This window comes from Engystomops pustulosus, chromosome 6, assembly GCF_040894005.1.
Source record: "Engystomops pustulosus chromosome 6, aEngPut4.maternal, whole genome shotgun sequence".
Lineage (NCBI taxonomy): Eukaryota > Metazoa > Chordata > Amphibia > Anura > Leptodactylidae > Engystomops > Engystomops pustulosus.
The window spans coordinates 163,076,607-163,098,014 of NC_092416.1; the positions used below are offsets into that span (position 1 = coordinate 163,076,607).

A 21,408-nucleotide genomic window follows, 5' to 3' on the forward strand; every position below is an offset into this window, starting at 1 on the left:
CCTTCTTCACTAAGTTGCGTTCCGTCTTTGAAGAACCTACACGGGCATCTTCTGCGGAGACCGAATTGAGGACTCGTCTGTCGGTGATTATGCGGTTCAGTTCCGTATTCTGGCTTCTGAACTGGAATCCTTGCTCCTGTCTTCCAAAGCCCGTGCCTTCCGTTTCCGCTGCAGAGGAACCAATGCAGGTGGATAGAGCTTGTCTGACCGCCCAAGAGCGTTCCAGACTCATCCCCATTGTACCTTTGGTGAAAAGGTGTACCCACTTAAATGTACCTGCTCCCACCAGTTAAATCGTTTCCCTTTTTCTGTCCATGCTGGCTCTGACCATCACCACCTGGCTCCGCCCACTGCTGCTTTGCCCCACCTAACGCTGGGTGCATGAGATGGTGAGAAGACCTGCAGTTTTCCACACTGTGCTCACTGCTAAATTCACCATGCCGTGAGAGGGACAGGACAGGGAGAGGACTGTCGGTCTGAAGAGAAACTTAGATGTCAATCAAAAGAAGGAGGCGTGGTTTACTGACAGCCTGGAGAAAACATGACTCTTTTATTCAGAAATTGACTCTTGTCTAGACATTTGCATATCAGAAAAATGACTGTATTTAAGGTACAGTGTCTCAGGAGGAAGATCATTTTAGGTGATATAGGGAGGACTTTACCAGCAACTATTGTTGGTGTCAGGTGTAAAATTCGGTTGACAGGTCTTATTTAAAGTACTTTGCTGGAGTAAAAGAATATCCAAATTTTGCCTCTTGCCAACAGCCAGTCAATGTTATACACATAAAGTAAAGTGGTACAACTCTACATTCAAGTATTGGTTTTGCTATAGGCCTTTAGACCTTGTCGTGCTGGTTTTGCATTTGCACAGCGAGCAAAAATTTCATACCACCCAATATGGTAACTTACTATAAACTTTTATAAAACATTTTTTTTTAAACTTTGTTATCTGTTTATGAAAAATTATAGGAAAGTGGGATCCAGTAGCTGGAGATCACTCCCCAACACTGGGTTTTGTAGCATTGTTGGAAATCCACCATTAAAATCCATCCTGATAAAACAGGTGCACAATGGGGGTCATTTACTAAGGGCACGATTCACGGTTTCCCGACGTGTTACCCGAATATTTCTGATTTGCGCCGATTGTACCTGAATTGCCCCGGGATTTTGGCGCACGCGATGGGATTGTGGCGCATGCGCATGCGCTTGTGGCGCATGCACTTACCTTCACCTGGTCCAGCTAGGTGATGATTTCGCGCCGGAATACACCTAGCTGGACCAGGTGAAGGTAAGCGCTTCCCAAGCGGTTTTTAAATGCGGCGGTTTTTCCAAATACATCGGGTTTTTGTTCGACAACGCCCCCCCCCCCCCGGATTTCCGTCGCGCGCATGCCGGCGCCGATGCGCCACAATCCGATCGCGTGCGAGAAAATCCCGGGGCAATTCAGGTACAATCGGCGCAAATCAGAAATATTCGGGTAACACGTCGGGAAAACGCGAATCGGGCCCTTAGTAAATGACCCCCAATGGGGCTTATTTACTAAGGTCCTGCGGCCGCATTTTCGTCGGGTTTTCCGGCATTTTCGGGGATTGCGCTGTGGATTGTGTCGCACGCGATCGTTTTGTGGCACAAAACGACGGATTCGGACTACGCACGGGATTTAACAAATCAATTTGTGCCGCAAGACAAGCACTTACATGCACCTGGAGGAAGATGAACTCCGGCGGACCTGAGCGGGGATGCGACACATGCAGGAAATCGGGGGCGCAATCTTCATGAATCGTGGCAGATGTGCATTCCGGCGGACAACGCACATCGGGGATCGCGCAGGGACCAGGAGAGTAAATGTGCACCAATGGATCCAGGGACTGTGACTTAAGGTAATCTTCTTATATTTGTTATCCATGGCCTCCTTTCTTCTAAAATCAACTTTTTAAATTATGCTAATGTAACAGTGGAGCTCCTGGGGGTGTTACCACAGCCTCTCCATGCTGTAACTTCAGAGGCTGTTACACTGTGCAAAAGCGCTCCCCCTCCTCCCACTGTGTGATCCAGGCACCGTGACTGTGGTAATCTTCTTATATTTGTTATCCATGGCCTCCTTCCTTATAAAATCTACTTTTTAAATTATGCTAATGTGACAGAGGGACTCCTGGGGGTGTTACCAGAACCCCTTCATGCTACAACTTCAGAGGCTGTTACACTGTGCAATAGTACTTCCCCTCCCACTCTGTGAGATTACAGCTGGCAGAGAGAAGTGCTGATAGTTACGCCCCCAGAGCCCCTCTGACTCATTAGCATAATTATGATAGTTGATTTTAGAAGGAAGGAGGCCATGGATGAGATTTTAATAGTCATGTTACCTGGATTTATGTGTCCTTGGCTTATCAAAATGGATTTCAATGGTAAATTTCCTTTAAATATTTTCAGTCTTATTTTAGACCTAGTGAACACCCATGAGTTTTTACATCATTCTTGGCTAAATCTTTAATAGATTTGTTGTGATCAGTTTTCCTGAAAACATAATTGACAATAAAATAGCAGTTGTATATAAAGGACTATACATAATTCACTTCAGGAAATACATTGAATAAAACACTTTCAGCTGCGCGTTTGTAGAAAGATTGACCGCAGTCGGCCACTGTAGTCCACTTTTCAATCCAGGAAGAGAGAACGCCTGTGCCGCTGTGCATTGTGGTCATTGTAGTTTCCTCGCTGCCGCTCGCCTTGTCTATACTGGGACTTCAGAACTACAAGCTTTCCCGTGATGCTCCGCGCCGCCCGAGCTGCCTGCTCTGGAAACATGGCGGCGCCTTTGGTGCTGGTGGTGCTGGTGGCAGTTACGATCAGGGCCATTCTCTTTCGCTCCAGCCTCGCTTCCTTCATCTCTGAGCGCGTGGAGGTCGTGTCTCCGCTCAACTCATGGAAAAGAGGTGAGGAGCGGCGGCGGCCATGTGCCGGGCGTGCAGGTGTCAGTGTATGAATGAGCGCATGACAGCAGGGAAGGTGCTGGGCTGGGGGGCTCCGGGGGTCTCCATCATGGGAGGCAGGTGTAGGGAATAGCTGCTGCACAAGGACTGGAGGATGAGAGTCACTATAAGGGATTATGCTGTAATAATGACATTTCCTGGAAGCTGTTTCCTTCCTCCATCTTCTTAGGGGCCTGACATGGCGGCCTCCTGCTCCTGCCTCAGTGTCTCCTCATCTGCATCACATCCAGTATGGAAATAAGCAAATCTCACTCTCTGGTCGCTAGGAAAACACAGGATTGTTAGTAAGCAGGAGCCTGGCAACCAGTCCTGTCTGCAGCCCCACACACCGAGCAGGAGCCTAGCAACCAGTCCTGTCTGCAGCCCCACACACCGAGCAGGAGCCTAGCAACCAGTCCTGTCTGCAGCTCCATACACCGAGCAGGAGCCTAGCAACCAGTCCTGTCTGCAGCTCCATACACCGAGCAGGAGCCTGGCAACCAGTCCTGTCTGCAGCCCCACACACCGAGCAGGAGCCTGGCAACCAGTCCTGTCTGCAGCCCCATACACACCGAGCAGGAGCCTAGCAACCAGTCCTGTCTGCAGCCCCACACACCGAGCAGGAGCCTAGCAACCAGTCCTGTCTGCAGCCCCACACACCGAGCAGGAGCCTAGCAACCAGTCCTGTCTGCAGCCCCACACACCGAGCAGGAGCCTAGCAACCAGTCCTGTCTGCAGCCCCACACACACCGAGCAGGAGCCTAGCAACCAGTCCTGTCTGCAGCTCCACACACCGAGCAGGAGCCTAGCAACCAGTCCTGTCTGCAGCTCCATACACCGAGCAGGAGCCTGGCAACCAGTCCCGTCTGCAGCTCCACACACCGAGCAGGAGCCTAGCAACCAGTCCCGTCTGCAGCCCCACACACCGAGCAGGAGCCTAGCAACCAGTCCTGTCTGCAGCCCCACACACCGAGCAGGAACCTAGCAACCAGTCCTGTCTGCAGCTCCACACACCGAGCAGGAGCCTAGCAACCAGTCCTGTCTGCAGCTCCACACACCGAGCAGGAGCCTAGCAACCTGTACCACTGCATTCAGCTGGGCAGCGGGGGCCGTGCGTGCCATAACCTATGTGGCCATGTGTAAGAGAATGCCACCTGGCGTACAAAGAGATGTATATTCCCCAGGATATAAAACTCTTGCCTGTACATGACGTCTGATATAACCGGGTTATGAATGATTAAGATTTTTATTTAATATTTTTGCAGTTGTGGAGGGAATGTCCCTTTTGGACCTTGATGTTTCACCCTACTCAGGAGACGTCTTCCATGAGGTGAGTAACCAGATACATTATTGGCCTCTTTGCTATAAGATTAACACTTTACTTGCTGTGCCGTATGTTAGGGGCTTCCACCCAGGAACCTACAGGAAGCAGGTGACTACATGGAGCCTATAGTGATCCTGTACCCGCATAAGGGTGCGGTCTTGTTCACTTCTTGGTGCGTTTTTAAACGCACTGAAAACATGAAAATGCGTTTTTGTATGTTTACCATGCCTTTGGTTTGTTTGAATCTGTTGTTTTTTTTTGTTTTTTTTAATTTCTATAAGTGTGAGCAGGTGTGAAGCGGATTAAATGCAGCCAAACGCATGGTAAACCTGCAAAAACACATGCGCCACAGAGTCCGTACTTGGTGCGTTTTTAAATGCACTAAAATACATGCGTTTTTTTTCATGTGTTTGGCTAATGACGCCTCCTAAGGCTGCATTCACACTGCTGTATGGGGGGACGTATATACGGCCTATATACATCCCCCATAGACGGCAATAGATGTACCGTTCCGTACCCCGTGAAAAGATAGAACATGTCCTATCTTTCCTCGGAATACGGCGCTATGTTCCTCTATGAAGAGAGGCGGGGGTGAGCAGTGCTCCTCCTCTTCTCCCCAGTGCCGCCGTGTGCCTGCCGTGCTATGGTACAGCGGGCACGCGTCAATGTGAATGCAGCCTTAGGAATAGAGGAGAAAGAAGTGCGACTGTGGGGGTACATGTCATATAACACGTGTATACCTGTCTGAAGACACTTGTTTATACGTCCTATTAGGACATATTTTCGACATAGAGGGGTTCCCTTCTTCAGGAAATTCCTTCTGTTAGCCAGAAAACAAGATCTCCCATTGGGGTGAACCTAAACTGGCAGTAACCATATACATTGGTGGAATGTAAATTTCCTCTAGAAACAACTCTGCTGTGAATAGTTAGTTTTGCTTTTAGGAATCAGTTGAAAAACGTGGCGGATTTCTTCTAAAACCAGCAGCCCCACGTCCGAGCAGGGTATGTGCTGTATAGAGATTGGGGAATGCAGCTTAGTGGCAGGACACAGAACTCAGGGTCAGGTTTGGTGGTGTTTTTGAAAGAAAGCAACCATGTCCTTCTAACAGCATAACCTCTTTAAAGGGGTTAAGATAGCATGTTATCCCCACCACACTGCATAGAAGATAAGAATCTGATCAGTGGGGTCCCCTAAATATCAAGACGATTGGTAGTGCTCCTGTTTGTGGTTCATACGCTAATGACAGGTTCTTTTTACGTTTAACTCCAATGCAAGTAAAAGGGATCCGCACTGCAGTAACCTGGCTTGGACACTACTTAGAGAATGGAGCTGTGCTGTAGGGTATGTTCTGAGGACAGTTAATCTGTGGGGTTGCTATCTGTTGTATAGATGACCTATTCTGAGGGTATATTAAAAGAATCTGTAAGCTACAACCTCCCTTTAAAGATGTCCTCGCAGAATACGTAACAGATTGTACTGTATGACCGGATGCACTGTAGCTTCATTCTGTGCTCTGTCCTATACATATATAATGACTACAGGAAGTTTCCGCTGTAGTAATATGTCCATCATAGCAAACCTTGTCTTTTCTCTCTGTCTCTGCAGACGCCGCTTATTATTTATCTCTTCCATTTCCTCGTAGACTACTCGGAGATAGTCTTTATGGTAAGTACACACCTACAGGGCGCGGTGCTGGTGTAATGGCTATGAGCTGCTTAGAAAAAAAATAATTTCCTTGTGTTCCCAGATAACAGACGCACTTACAGCCGTGGCACTTTATTTGGCAGTCCAGGAGTATAACAAAGTATTGGTAAGGATTATTATATTGTATGTATGTAATAAAGATTGCAAATGATGTCATGTCCAGAAAAGGTTACTCCTCGTCTACATACATAGAACTACTCATTACTGAAGGTTTTTTTTTAAACTTGAGATTCATTTTAAAGGGGGTTGTCCCAATTTCAGAAGTTATGCCCAATCCACAGGATAAGGGAGAACGTCCTCATTGTTGAGAGTTCTACAGCTGCTACCCCCAACATGAGAACTGGGATCCCACCCTCACTAATAAGTGGAGCGGCAGAGCGCACATCACCCTGCCCACTATATTCAGTTCTATGAGGGGCAGCCGAAAATTGCTGACTCCTGTGGAACATTGGTAGGGCACTTGCTCATCCTCCAATTAGTGAGAATGGGATTCCTGGTCTCCTAATATCAAGGAGTCCCATTTTCATGGTCGATGGGGGTTCCGGCTGTTGGATTAGGACAACCCCTTTAAGCGAAACCAGTGCCTTCAGGTTAATTTATGGGAGCTGTTTCCATATTTCGACCTCATGCACATGATTATGGGCTCACCGGGGTCGTAACCTGGGCGCAGCACACAGCCAGGTGGGGGGTGAACTCTCCTCTTCAGAGAGAGCTGAGTGGCCGCTCTGCAAATCTTTCCAAGTATAGGACACGTCCTATATTTCACGGCGTGGACACCCAGCTCAGTCACGGCGCATTGAGACAGTGTCCGGGTGTAATGCCAGTCTATGGCGGCTGCCATTTTTGTGGCTAGTTACAGCCGCTGCGTATGTTTGTGTGCAGGAAGGGGCCTTAGAATGATTTCCCACCATCTCCCTGTGGTCATTGATCTTCGTAGTCACCAGTACAGACACAGGATTATATAGATGAGCACAGTCGTGCAATGTATAGTGAGCTGTAGGTTACCAACGATTTATAACGATTTATATGTAGTCACTCCCAGTCTTTTTCTCAAATTTCTTGTTTCTTCCTTCAGTTTAAAAGGCAGAAACTGTACCTGGAGCTAAAAAAGTATGCGGCAGGAGCTCACGACCTTCTCCGGGTGCCGACAGAAATGCACTATATTCCACTAAAGGTGGCAATTTTGTAAGTTCCATGTCAAAAATATGTTTGTGTCTCTTCTATAAATTAACATCACAACCTGCGTATGTCATGTCTGTGTCTACTTATGTGCTGCAGCGGTCACATGTCATTTGTATGGAAATTGTGGCATCCCATTTATAGAAAACCTACCACCAAGAGTGCACTGACTGAGGTATTCCTGATGGTAGATGCCTTTCAGCCTGCTAAGCCCTAAACTGCCTTTACCTAAACTTTTAACCATAACTTATTAAAAACCTTATTTTCCATGGCGTCCCCCATGACGGCCCCAACTGGAGGATGGCCCTTGACCTCTGTAGGGACAGGAAGCAGAGAGGTTAAAAGCCCCTCCCCTACACCCACACTCCAGTGGCTTCCTGTCCCTACACAGGGCAGGGAGTAGAGAGAAGTTTCTCTCCTCGCTTCCCACTAGTTGGGACAGTGAGGGGGGACACCATGGCGCGGGACCTATCCCTTACCCAGCACAGCTCCGGGCCTCGATCGGGTTGCGGCCCTTTCCTCTGCCTGTGTGGATCTGTGTTTTACCTTCCGGCTCTGCCCGCAGCTCCTGGAGCTTACGACACCCGGAACATGTGATTCTGGCGCTCCCGCGCACTTCCGGTCGACCCCGGCGTCAACTTCCGGTGGAGTGACGAAACCGGAAGTGACGTCAAAGCCGTGCGACCCGGAAACAGGATCGCGGGGCGGTAAGTTTAAATTGCTCTAGTGTGGTAATCACGTTGATCTGAGGTCTAATCTTCATTCCGGAGCACACCTCTAACCTGCGGCTTACGAGTTAAAGGTTCCCTTTGGCGTTTTTTCAGGTCAGGTCTTTGGCTTCAAACACCCTGATATGTATAACTGTATATTATGCTGGCACATACTATATTTTATTGCACTGTATTCTGATATGGGCCACGTTTACCTTATAGACCCTGGTGGATCTCTCCTGGCTTACCGGTACCAGGTAACATCCTACCCTTTAACCATTACAGTGCTGATTTACAAGCCTTCAATTGTTATTATTACATTCTAGGCTGGCTGGTTATTGTAGTTCCTCCAGGAGCATGGAACCCTGCAATTTAGAGGCCTCAGGTCTGGACCTCATATCCCCACCTCCTGTGAGTAGGGGTTAAAGGGATAGGGTGGTGGGTCACCCGCACGTCCCGTTTATAGCAGTTCCTTATCCGGGCTCTCCTTTCCTTGATAGGATCCCAAGGAAAAGGAAAAAGGCCGTGCTAAGGAGCAATCCTCCTCTGAGAGGAAGAAAACTCCTCATAAAAAGTGCAACATGTGCTTTGAGAAATTACCTAGTGCATATAAGAAACCTGTGTGCAAAAAATGCCTGGATAATTTGATTCGTGAAGAAAAAACCTCATTCATGGATGAGATGCGTAGCTTTATCCAGGAGGAAGTCAGATCATCTGTGTCATCATCCTTGGCTGCCTTTGCCCCCCAGGAACCACCTCAAAAGCGCCAGAAAATAGTGGATTCATCTTCTGACCCCGCTTCAGACTCTGATGGTGCTACGGTCAGGGATTCTTTGGAACCTGATACGTTTCCTTCCACCTCTGCAAACAGGATGGAATCGAGATATCTGCTGGCTTCCGAAGACCTGGAACCCCTCTTAAAAGCGGTGCGAGATACCCTGAAGATAGAAGAGGTAGAGGAGACGCAGTCCATTCAGGATGAACTCTTTGGTCTGCTCAAAGCCAAAAAACGGCGCGTGTTCCCGGTCAATAATACTCTCAGGGATCTGATTCTAGAAGAATGGAGGGATCCGGAAAACAAAATTTCTCTTTCAAAAGAATTCAGAAATCGTCTTTCTTTTGATGAAGAAGAAGCCAAGCTGTGGAACTCGGCTCCTAAGATGGACATCCAGGTCACTAAAATGACCAAGAAGACCGATTTGCCTTTTGAGGATGCTACCCAGTTGAAAGATCCGCTGGATAGAAAGGCAGACAGCCTATTAAAAAAGAGCTGGGAATGTTCCATGCTGAACCTTAAATCCAACATTGCTACAACGTCCGTAGCCCGCACACTATTCCACTGGGTAATGGAGTTGGAAAAGCATGTAAGGGATGGAACCCCAAGGGAGCTGTTACTTAATACCTTCCCGACCCTGAAAGCAGCCACAGCTTTCATTGCTGACGCCTCTGCAGAGGGAGTGAGGATTAGTGCTAAAGAAGGGGCTCTTTCCAACTCCGTAAGAAGATCTCTCTGGTTGCGCCAGTGGAGCGGAGACTTCAGGTCGAAGTCTAAATTGTGCGGCATCCCGTTCGAGGGCGAGTATGTGTTTGGGCCCGAATTGGACACCATCCTGGAGAGGGCGGCGGATAAGAAAAAAGGCTTCCCAGAATCCAGGACCAGTCTGAAGAAACCTTCCTTTCGTGACCCCAAAGAGAGGAGACCATCCTTTAGGGGCAAGGGTAAACAAGGAAGGTGGAGCTACCCTAAAGGTGGAAGAGGCAGGGGGTTTCTGCTCAACCCCAGTAACTCCGCTACGAGTTTCAGGAAACAATGACGCCAAAGTGGGAGGAAGACTGTTGAATTTTCATCAGCAATGGAGCCGGATAACATCAAACCCCTGGATTCTGTCCATCCTCCAGGACGGCTACAAGATAGAATTGACCGCTCTTCCTCCCACAAGTTTCGTCCTTACCAGACAACCCTCTCGGGACCTGTCGCTCCAACTCTGGACAGAAGTGCAGAAGTTGTTAGATCTGGATGTGATTATCCCTGTACCCCAGGAACATCAGAGAAGAGGACATTACTCTCCACTATTCCTCATAAAGAAACCGAACGGGAAGTCCAGGATGATCTGCAACCTGAAAGGGCTAAACAGGTTCGTCCTATACAGAAAATTCAAGATGGAGACCGTCTCTTCCGCTTCAGCGCTAATCCATCGTCAGGCGTTCATGTGTACAATAGACCTGAAGGACGCCTACTACCACGTCCCAATATACCCCAACTCGCAGAAGTTTCTCAGGTTCGCAGTCCTGTCACCAGAAGGCGAGGAAGCTCACTTTCAATACAAAGCCCTTCCCTTCGGGATATCTTCTGCACCGAGAACCTTTTCAAAGATTATGGTCGAGGTGGTAGCGTTTCTGAGAAAAGAGGGAATATCCATCATTCCGTACCTAGACGACCTTCTGGTAGTAAGTGCCTCAAGTCAGGAGCTGATTCTTCACAGGGATATCATCATGAAGACTCTTCAGCGGCTAGGCTGGATCATCAATACAGAAAAATCCAACCTAGAACCAAGCATGAACGTGGTATTCCTGGGAGTTCTAATAGACTCCACACGACAGATGTCTTTTCTCCCTCCAGCAAAGAGAGAAAATTTAATTCTCCAGCTAAACGCGTTCAAGAAAAAGAAGAGCTGCTCCATAAGAGAAGCAATGAGGATCCTTGGGCTCATGACTGCATGCATCCAGTGCGTGCAATGGAGCCAAAGTCATACAAGGACACTACAGAACTGGGTGCTGTCCTCTTGGGACAAAGATCCTTGTCACCTAAATCAAAAGGTGGAGATTCCCCTCTCAGTCTTACGGTCCATAGACTGGTGGACAGATCCAGCAAACCTGGGAAAAGGAGTACCCTGGCATCCTTGGCCAGTGACAACTATACAGACGGACGCAAGTCAGTCAGGTTGGGGAGCGATTGTCGCAGGTCATCCTGTCCAAGGCCTGTGGCCGGATTCAGTGAAAACCCGTTCCTCGAATCATCGGGAGTTAAGAGCTGTTCTGGAAACCCTGAGGTCCAGCACACAAATGCTGAGAGGAAAGCATGTCAGAATTTTTTCGGACAACGTCACTACGGTAGCCTACCTACGTCACCAAGGGGGAACCAAAAATCCGAGTCTCCTGGCACTCTCAAACAAAATCTTCACCTGGGCAGAAGACAACCTTCAATCCCTCTCATCCATCCACCTCAAGGGGGAAGAAAATCAGGCAGCAGACTTCCTCAGTCGGAGGAAGATAGATCAAAACGAGTGGTGTCTTCACGAAGATGTCTTCCTTCACATAACAAGGAGGTGGGGACATCCGTCAGTAGACCTGTTTGCCTCCAGCAAGAACGCGAAGCTCCCGCGTTTCTTTTCCCTGGAACCTACAGTTCCCTTCAACCAAAGAGACGCGTTCAGCCAGTCCTGGGGGGGGCTGTTACTGTATGCCTTTCCTCCGATACCTCTTATGTCCAGGGTCATACAAAAGATCAGGGAAGACCAGGCGGAGGTTATACTCATAGCGCCTTGGTGGCCAAAAAGGAACTGGTTTCCTTGGCTAAAAAAGATGGCAATGGCGGATCCATTCCTGTTACCACCCCGTCCAGACCTCCTGTTCCAGGGTCCAGTCCTTCATCCCAATCCGCAGGCTCTCCAGCTCGCTGCATGGATCCTGAAAGGAAGATACTGACAGCCCAGGGGCTATCGGACAAAGTGATCTCCACGATGAAGGCTAGTCGTAAGGTGGTCACCCACAGAATTTACTCCAGAATATGGAAGAAATTCGTGTCTTTTTGTGGCTCAGTCCCTCCTAACCAGTTGTCTCCCAACATCTCGCAGATACTGGATTTCCTGCAAGCTGGGTTTGATAAAGGGCTGAAGACGAGTACACTCAAGGTCCAGGTATCAGCCCTTAGTGCCTTCTTTGATACTTCCTTGGCGGAGCACAAGTGGATCCAGAGGTTCGTAAAAGCTACCTCCAGATTGAGACCTCACTTAAAACAAAATATCCCAAACTGGGATTTGTCTCTGGTGTTGAATCACCTGACAGGTCCTCCGTTTGAGCCCTTAGAGACTACGGACCTTAGAAGCCTAACCCTCAAGCTGACCTTCCTTATAGCCATAACCTCAGCTAGATGGTTAGGAGAAATCCAGGCTCTCTCCCTTAGAGAACCTTACCTTAGAGTTCTGGAAGATAGAGTGATTCTAACTCTAGATAAGGCCTTTGCTCCCAAAGTGTCTTCCAGTTTTCATCGCAATCAGGAAATTGTGTTACCTTCTTTTTGCCAGAACCCTAAGAACAGTAAGGAGTCAGCATGGCATACTCTGGACGTGAGGAGATGTCTTCTCCACTATCTGGACATCTCTAAACCTTGGAGAAAGGACGACAACATCCTTCTGCAGTATACAGGGAAGAATAAGGGGAAGAAAGCTTCCAAAGCATCTATTGCCCGTTGGATCCGGACTACCATTAAAGAGGCATATGATGCCGAAGATATGGACATTCCGGGGACTGTCAGGGCCCACTCAACCAGGGGGGTGGCAGCCTCATGGGCTGAAAAACGTGGGGCCTCTCTAGTCGATATCTGTAAAGCAGCTACCTGGTCTAGCCAGTTAACATTTGCTAGACACTACAGATTAGATATCCAAAGTGCCAGGGACCAGGCTTTCGGTAGGAAAGTCTTGCAGGCAGTTGTCCCACCCTAAGGTACTGGTAATCTGGTACATCTCCAGTTGGGGCCGTCATGGGGGACGCCATGGAAAAGGAGAATTATTCTCACCGTTAATTCGGTTTCCATTAGTCCACCATGACGGCCCATATATTTTTCCCGTCCCCTTTTATTTTTAAGACAGAGTAGTCTTAGTCTTTATTATTTAACCTGTTGTATCTGTGTGTGACTATAACATACAATAAATGGGTTGCATCCACAGCCGGTGTAGTTATTTGGTAGCCACTGGAGTGTGGGTGTAGGGGAGGGGCTTTTAACCTCTCTGCTTCCTGTCCCTACAGAGGTCAAGGGCCATCCTCCAGTTGGGGCCGTCATGGTGGACTAATGGAAACCGAATTAACGGTGAGAATAATTCTCCTTTTTGCGTGAGTTTCCTCCGGGTCCTCTGGTTTCCTCCCACACTCCAAAACATACTGGTAGGTAGATTAGATTGTGAGCCCCATTGGGGACAGGGACTGATTTGGCTAGATCTGTGCAATGCTGCGTAATCTAAATAAAGGAATTATAGTTATTATTTTTATGCTAATGAACTTCAGAGGTTACTGGGGCGTGGAATAGCCTGGCCAAGCACTGGGGGCTAAGGCTGCATCCTGCCCCTGTAGCCCTTGAAGCCTTACCTCCGGGTGCGGCTCGGCAGCGCTCTGCGGCCATTCAGCCTGTGCCCATGCATGTGCAGTAACTTCTTCCTCTTTTCGGCAGTGAGCCGAGTTACTGTGCATGCGTGCCCCAGTAGCCTCTGAAGTTTGTTAACATAAATGATGAAGTTTTTAGTTGGTTATGGTTAAAAATTAGGTAAAATAGGTAAATGCTTTATACAGTGGCGTAACTAGAAGCTGATGGGCCCCAGTGCAAAGTCCGTGCCGGGCCCCCGACTATAATGTATGGTTTATAGTAATAGTCTTCTCATATGGGAAAGTGACACCATAAGGGCCCCCTAAACCTCTTGGGCCCGGGTGCGACCACAACCTCTGCACCCCCTCAAGTTACGCCCCTGGCTGTGTAGGGCTTAGAATATAGAAAGGTATCTACCATCAGGAATACCTGTTATATTCCACATATATTCCTGATGGTAGGTTGGATCTCTTACCGTTAACATGTAATAAGCTGTCAGAATAGTTTGCCCTGTTATTCTGTATCCATGTTGAGTAATATCTTTTATTTGACCCTCTTCACAATAACACAAGTGACCTCGGCAATCAGATGACTCCTCCATATATAATTCTCTCTGCAGCTACTTGCTGAACCCTTACACCGTCCTGTCCTGTGTGGCCAAATCTACCTGCGCCATCAATAATGCAATCATCGCTCTGTTTATCCTGGCCACGGTGAAAGGTGAGTCCTGTTATTACAGTGTAGTGGTCTTCTTATCTGTACATAAAGTGGAGACAACTGAACCACAAGTCCTGATAATATATGAAAAGAATTTGCCCGGTATGTTCAGAGATTTTTTTTTTTTATTTTATTTTAACTGTGTCTTTTTAGTTTGTTTGTACTGTATAGGGAATATAGTGATGGCATTCACAATGTATTCTACACTATGCTAAAATCTGGACAAACTAGACTGGAGTGAGATGTGATCAACTTATTTCCAGACCAAGTTATTATAAATCCGACAGCAAGGCCGTATACTACGGCTAAGCCCCCCCTACTTGGCTTTTGACTCATTTTCCGTGAGGTTATGCCAGTATTTGATATCCAGAATTATTTTACTCTGGGTCCTCCGGTTTCCTCCCACACTCCAAAACATACTGGTAGGGTGATTAGATTGTGAGCCCCATTGGGGGCAGGGACTGATTTGGTAAATCCTGTGCAGCGCTGCGTAATCTGTGTGCGCTATATAAGGAAAGAATTATTATTATTGTGACGTTACATAACCTGCATGTTTTATTTCTGTTGTCCTGTTTCCCCTTAGGTAGCCCGCTCCTGAGTGCAGTGTTCTTGTCATTGGCCACCTACCAGTCTCTGTACCCCATTACCTTGTTCCCTGCAGCTCTCTTATATCTACTACAGGTACCACATTAAAGCCATACATGTATAGGAACAATGTCGAAAGACCTAAAGACAAAGTTCTGATCATATTTTCTCCTCTGCAGAAAGAGTTTATACCTGTGAAGATGTCCAGTCCCAGCTTCTGGATTTGGACCTGTCAGTATTCTTCCCTGTACTTGGGCTGCTTGACCATATTGATTTGCCATTCCTTCTTCTTATTGGACTCCTGGGATTTCATACACTCTGTATATGGGTTTATGTAAGTCTAACACAATTCTCAGTTTTCTGGGAAGACATAACATACAATAAGATTATACATTCTTTCAATGTCCAAGATGATACTAGGTCATGACTGTGATCCATGTTATAGATGTTTTTTCATTTCTTTTCTAGACTTTCCGTTCCTGACCTGACTCCGAACATCGGCCTCTTCTGGTACTTCTTTGCCGAAATGTTTGCACACTTCAGCCTGTTCTTCGTCTGTGTCTTTCAGATTAATGTGTTCTTCTACACTGTCCCACTGACCATCAAGTTAAAGTAAGTTATATACGGGAATCTGCTCAGTGTTAGGATTTATCATTTCTCTTCCTTCTGGTTGAGCTGTTGTGATGTAACATTATAGTTAAAGGAAATCTCACCTCAAAATCCATCATGATAAACCATAGATCCAGGCACAGTGACTGTGATAATTTTATTTTTGTTATCCATGGCCTCCTTTCTTCTAAAATCAACTTGTCAAATTATGCTAATGAGGCAGAAGTGCTCCTGGGGGTGTTACCAGAGCCCCTCCCCTTTACAGGCTTTAACACTGTCTCCCTCTCATAACCTCTCCCATATCTGTGGTTTGAGGGACCTGTAGATGTCTTTGGCAAATGTGAAACTCTCTTATGATTTTCTGGCAATCTACAACCAGGATTCTATAATATATGGGGGTCATCAGGGAAACCCCAAGTTTCCACAATTTATTTCTAAATACTTTGATGTTTTTGTTTTTGCAGAGAGCATCCAGTGTTCCTGATGTTCATGCAGATTGCCATTATCTCCATATTCAAATCTTACCCCACCGTGGGGGATGTGGCCCTATACATGGCCCTCCTGCCCATGTGGTCTCATCTGTCAAGGTGTAAGTTTCTGGAAAGACGTCACTATAAATATAAGTACCATATGGATGTAGCAGAGCTGCGTGTAAGCCTATGGATGTAGCAGAGCTGCGTGTAAGCCTATGGATGTAGCAGAGCTGCGTGTGCTGTGCTGTTTTTAATTGCTGTGAAATACTTTTTATTGGGTCCTTTTGGTTTTCATTTGGCCATTGAAGTTATACCCAGATATACATTCACCGGCCACTTTATTAGGTACACCATGCTAGTAGCGGGTTGGACCCCCTTTTGCCTTCAGAACTGCCGCAATTCTTCGTGGCATAGATACAACAAGGTGCTGAAAGCATTCCTCAGAGATTTTGGTCCATATTGACATGATGGCATCACACAGTTGCCGCAGATTTGTCGGCTGCACATCCATGATGCGAATCTCCCGTTCCAACACATCCCAAAGATGCTCTATTGGATTGAGATCTGGTGACTGTGGAGGCCATTTGAGTCCAGTGACCTCATTGTCATGTCCAAGAAACCAGTCTGAGATGATTCCAGCTTTATGACATGGCACATTATCCTGCTGAAAGTAGCCATCAGATGTTGGGTACATTGTGGTCATAAAGGGATGGACATGGTCAGCAACAATACTCAGGTAGGCTGTGGCGTTGCAACGATGCTCAATTGGTACCAAGGGGCCCAAAGAGTGCCAAGAAAATATTCCCCACACCATGACACCACCACCACCAGCCTGGACCGTTGATACAAGGCAGGATGGATCCATGCTTTCATGTTGTTGACGCCAAATTCTGACCCTACCATCCGAATGTCGCAGCAGAAATCGAGACTCATCAGACCAGGCAACGTTTTTCCAATCTTCTACTGTCCAATTTTGATGAGCTTGTGCAAATTGTAGCCTCAGTTTCCTGTTCTTAGCTGAAAGGAGTGGCACCCGGTGTGGTCTTCTGCTGCTGTAGCCCATCTGCCTCAAAGTTCGACGTACTGTGCGTTCAGAGATGCTCTTCTGCCTACCTTGGTTGTAACGGGTGGCGATTTGAGTCACTGTTGCCTTTCAGCTCGAACCAGTCTGCCCATTCTCCTCTGGCATCAACAAGGCATTTCCACCCACAGAACTGCCGCTCACTGGATGTTTTTTCTTTTTCGGACCATTCTCTGTAAACCCTAGAGATGGTTGTGCGTGAAAATCCCAGTAGATCAGCAGTTTCTGAAATACTCAGACCAGCCCTTCTGGCACCAACAACCATGCCACGTTCAAAGGCCTCAAATCACCTTTCTTCCCCATACTGATGCTCGGTTTGAACTGCAGGAGATTGTCTTGACCATGTCTACATGCCTAAATGCACTGAGTTGCCGCCATGTGATTGGCTGATTAGAAATTAAGTGTTAACGAGCAGTTGGACAGGTGTACCTAATAAAGTGTCTCTTGAGTTTATATGTTGGAAAATCTTCCTGAAAGATCCCCTATGAGGGTTTAGGGATTAAGAATTCAAAAACAGCACCACACCTGGCTCCAGGTTGCATTCGGTATTGCACCTCAGCCCTATTCGCCCCAATGTAGCTGAGCTGCTGTGAGATTACGTGAACCACAGAGAATTTTAGGTAAAAAATATACAACTCTATATAATGCACTTACTGTAGGGGTAACCTGTGGTGGTCACTGTCCAGTGAGAGGACATAATAGTCACAATGAAGTCAGATGATGGTGACAGATGCTCTGCGGTGACCCTGTATTATGTGACTGGGGTACAAATATCACTATTAAATGTTCATGTGTTTGTTTTTTGTTTTATTCTTTTAGTTTTGCGTAACATCTTCATCGTCTCCTGCATGCTGGTGGTGTGTTCGCTCCTGTTCCCGGTCCTTTGGCACCTGTGGATATATGCGGGTAGCGCCAACTCAAATTTCTATTATGCCATCACACTGTCGTTTAATGTGGCACAGGTAAGTCTGGGTTATGTTCTGGTAAATGATTCCACTGGGTCGTGTTCTGATATCAGTGTTGGCATGTAACGTTCATGTATGTGCCCTATACCATCTGCTTATACTATACTTTCAGATTCTTCTGGTGTCCGATTACTTTTATGCCTTCTTACGGAGAGAGTACCATCTTCACCACGGCCTTTACCTCACCAAGAAAGATGGGACTGAAGCCACCTTAATCTTGAAGTAAAGCCCCGGTGGGTACAAGATGTTTTGTTTACAACATGGGATGTGGTGAGATGAGGGCAGTGCCCAATCTGTGGAGCAGCCTGGCTACATACCCCCCAGAGCCTGCCCATCCACATCCCAAAGGACAAACAAGGACGACTGCGTATTCATACTTTTTACAGTTTCAATGGTTCTGACCAGGTAAAGCGGCATGGAAAGTAAGTGTTCCCTTCTACCAAACATGGCGCCCCACAGATCTCTGCTATGCATGAAGCACTGGTGAGAGCAGACCAACACTGGTCAGGCTGAGATGACTTGTCCGGAGGAGCGGAGGTGACTGTTTTTTACTTGTACTAGTCCTGGTGGCTACTACATATGGATCAGGGAAGAGATGTGGCATGTTTGGATAGAAGGCAGGTGGACATTGGACCAGAACTGGATGTACATGGTACTGTAGCCCGAGAGTCCTTCTCCTGCAATTTCTCTTTGTATGTTTTCGTTACAGTGCAGCTGTTCTATTGAAAATTTTAAATCATCGAACGTAAGAAATTTTGTAATACACTCCTTTTATTTTTACTAAAATACTCGGATCAGACCGGATGCAACATAATGGAGAATCTATGGAGAGCGGAGAGACGTTTATTACCTGCTGCAGCCAGCAGTGAGTTTCTATCTCACCAGATTGTACTTGCTATATTATTGGATATTGTTAAAATACTTACTACTAGCTGCAGCATGTCTGTAAGTATCCAATTCCCTGCATTTCCCTCTCCATAGGTGTTTTGGCTGCACAGAAATTCGGAGCAGATCTATTACAGAGTTCCTAATGCTCACTTGCCCTATTAATTGCGACCATTACACTCCTTTATTTTATCGTTCCACTCCTATCGTAAAGAAGTCAGTGGGGAGACACAGGTTACTTGTTAAGGCCGGCGGCACACGTGGCGGTTTGAACCCGTTTTTTGGCCCGTTTTTAAGCAGTCTGTTAAACACATGCGTTTTTGACATTTTTTTTTTCCCAATGATTTTAATGAGGATAATTGGAAAACGGACAAAAACGCATGTTTTTTTTAACGGACTGTTTAAAAACGCCCCCAAAATGGGTTCAAAATGCTACGTGTGCCACCGGCCTGATTGTATAACTTTTCAGTACACAGATATCAATTATTTGCTAAAAGTGGACAATCCCTTTAAGTAGTTGGACTGTATCTGCTATGATGCTCTTTGTGATCACAACGCAAACACTATGTGCCAGACTCTGCGTCTCAGGGCAGACGCAACCAGAAAATCTGTCATATGACCTTGTTTTAATGGCCAAATGTTCAATTCTGTGAAGTCTTTTAAAGGTTTCTGCTATTTCAGCATCCGTTATTGTGAGCCAAAATCTGATGTGGTGACTACACAGAGATGAGGTATAATGGAATGAACTGGCTCTTAGTGACATTTTAATTCACTGAATTTGTTGACATTGAGTAATTTCTCTGCTTTCCCATTAGAAATCGTTATTAAATTCCACATCAAAATCTGCACATCAGGATTTTTGATGTTGTCTTTGCCCTAGATTTTTCTTTTAACATGTTCCATGCTGGTTCAACACAGAATGTAATGCAGGTTGCTTTGGGTCGGCCTCCTATTGCCGTCCATAGGAGTGGGATTCCATCGTCCTCTGTACTGATGGAGGTTGTATTCGGTTTCTCTTATGTGGCCTATTTTGGCTCTGACAGTATTGACAAATATGAACATTTTTCCTAATCTTCTACAGTTTTAATGTGTACTATTCAGAATTATCTTATGGTTGCTGTAATCAAAGATTCAGAAAATAATCATAATCGTAATTGGGCTGATGTGAACAATTATTGGTCTGGGCTGGTGCATTAACAGCTATTCCTAAAGGAAATCTACCATCAGAATCCATCCTGATAACCCAGGGACATTACTCATAGATCCAGGCACTGGGACTGTGGTAATCTTCTTATATTTATTATCCATGGCCTCCTTCTTTCTAAAATCAACTTTTAAAATTATACTAATGAGCCAGAAGGGCTCTGGCGTTACCAGTGCCCCATCGTGCTGCAGCTTCACGGGCTGTTACACTGGCTACCACTACCTGGTTGGCACTTCCTGCCTAATGTAATCTTACACAGTGAGAAGAGGGAGTGCCCCTTCGCAGTGTAACAGTCTGTGAATCTGCAGCACAAAGGGGCTCAAACAACCCTAATGCCAGTCAGGCTCATTTATATAATTTGAGAAGTTGATTTTAGAAGGAAGGAGGCTATAGATAACAGATACATAAATATTACCACAGTCACAGTGCCTGGATCTAGGAGTAAATCAATCCTGATGGATTTTGATAGATTTCCCCCCTTTTTAAACTGGAATAAGTAACTTTACGCACTGAGAAGATATTAGAAATGTTATTCACATTTTCCATGTAAACGATGGTCTTTCATCCATTATTCTAGAAGGTCCTGGAGAATTTGGTTATCTGGTTTTGCACTTACACTCCAAATGTTGATTGGTTGATTTAACCCTATAGTTTCTGCAGAAGGCCATAGCTATGTGGCATAAACTTCCAATTTAAAGTTAGATTTTTACTACTTTCCGATCCTTTTTTTCTACTAATAGTTTCTTATGTGATGATGGAGATGAGGGAAAGTTACTTTAAGTCGATTGGTGAATTTCTACAATCCATAAAACACGGTTTTACAAAGCCATAATTTTTGGCCTCATTAGTCACTATAGGGTTAATTTGCACTGTTTCATTTTTTTATGTAAATCTGCACTGCTTATTTCTGTTTTATTACAATCCTGTTTGTACATCTTATTTATTTGTGGGAAGAGGGGCTCTAATAAAATCAGATGTGAATGGACCAGTAGAGCGCATTGTCTTCATTCGTCTTGGTGCACACGGATACAGTCACTATGGAAACGCTATGTACTAGTAATACAGGAAATGTTCTGATGGATACAGGTCTGGACCCAAGATATACGTCACAATTGCAGTAAGTGTTCCGCAACAATCACGCTTGCAATCCACAGCATCTAGTAACCCGGCTGTAGGTTGAAAATGCCACAAATTTGTGTGACTTTTTGCTGCTTTATCACTTGGTGGAACCTAGGGATTGTTGACATTACATGTTCCTTCATATAGTAACTTTCTTCTAGATAAAGGACATGTAGAAAACCGTAGCTACTAGATTGATTACCACTTTTGTATCTACCATCAAATCTACCGTCAAAATTGATCACAATTACCACAGTCACGGTGCCTGGATCTATGAGTAATCTTATATTTGTTATCCATGGCCTCCTTCCTTCCTAAAGACAACTTTGAGCCAGAAGGTCTGTAGGAGACGTTACCAGAGCCCCTCAATGCTGAAGCTTCACAGGCTGTCACACTGTCTCCCCTGCTCCTGCAGCACTCCCACCCTCCCTCTGATGCAATTTACACTGAGGGAGCAGTGCTGTGAAGCTGCAGCACAAGGGGGCTCTGGTGAGCTTGAAGACCTCTTGGGAATGTGAACAGGCT

The 21,408-nt window shown here is 46.2% G+C and overlaps 1 protein-coding gene across 1 annotated transcript; it reads left to right on the forward strand.

Moving 5' to 3' along the window:
• The first annotated feature begins 2,684 nt into the window (after window positions 1–2,684).
• Window positions 2,685–20,749, forward strand: PIGU (phosphatidylinositol glycan anchor biosynthesis class U). Its single transcript, XM_072112174.1, has 12 exons — window positions 2,685–2,933; window positions 4,235–4,299; window positions 5,902–5,961; window positions 6,044–6,106; window positions 7,076–7,185; window positions 13,865–13,965; window positions 14,546–14,643; window positions 14,727–14,881; window positions 15,016–15,159; window positions 15,621–15,745; window positions 17,530–17,672; window positions 17,788–20,749. The coding sequence occupies exons 1-12, from the start codon at window positions 2,768–2,770 to the stop codon at window positions 17,899–17,901; spliced, it is 1,344 nt and encodes a 447-aa protein (XP_071968275.1). The 5' UTR covers window positions 2,685–2,767; the 3' UTR covers window positions 17,902–20,749.
• The last annotated feature ends 659 nt before the right edge of the window (window positions 20,750–21,408 follow it).

Excerpts from the sequence above, each read along its gene's own strand:
- PIGU (XM_072112174.1), top strand. The coding sequence starts at position 2,768 with ATGCTCCGCGCCGCCCGAGCTGCCTGCTCTGGAAACATGGCGGCGCCT. Across the intron at positions 15,160-15,620 it reads CCACTGACCATCAAGTTAAA|AGAGCATCCAGTGTTCCTGA; the intron begins GTAAGTTATATA and ends TTGTTTTTGCAG. Across the intron at positions 17,673-17,787 it reads TGTCGTTTAATGTGGCACAG|ATTCTTCTGGTGTCCGATTA; the intron begins GTAAGTCTGGGT and ends CTATACTTTCAG.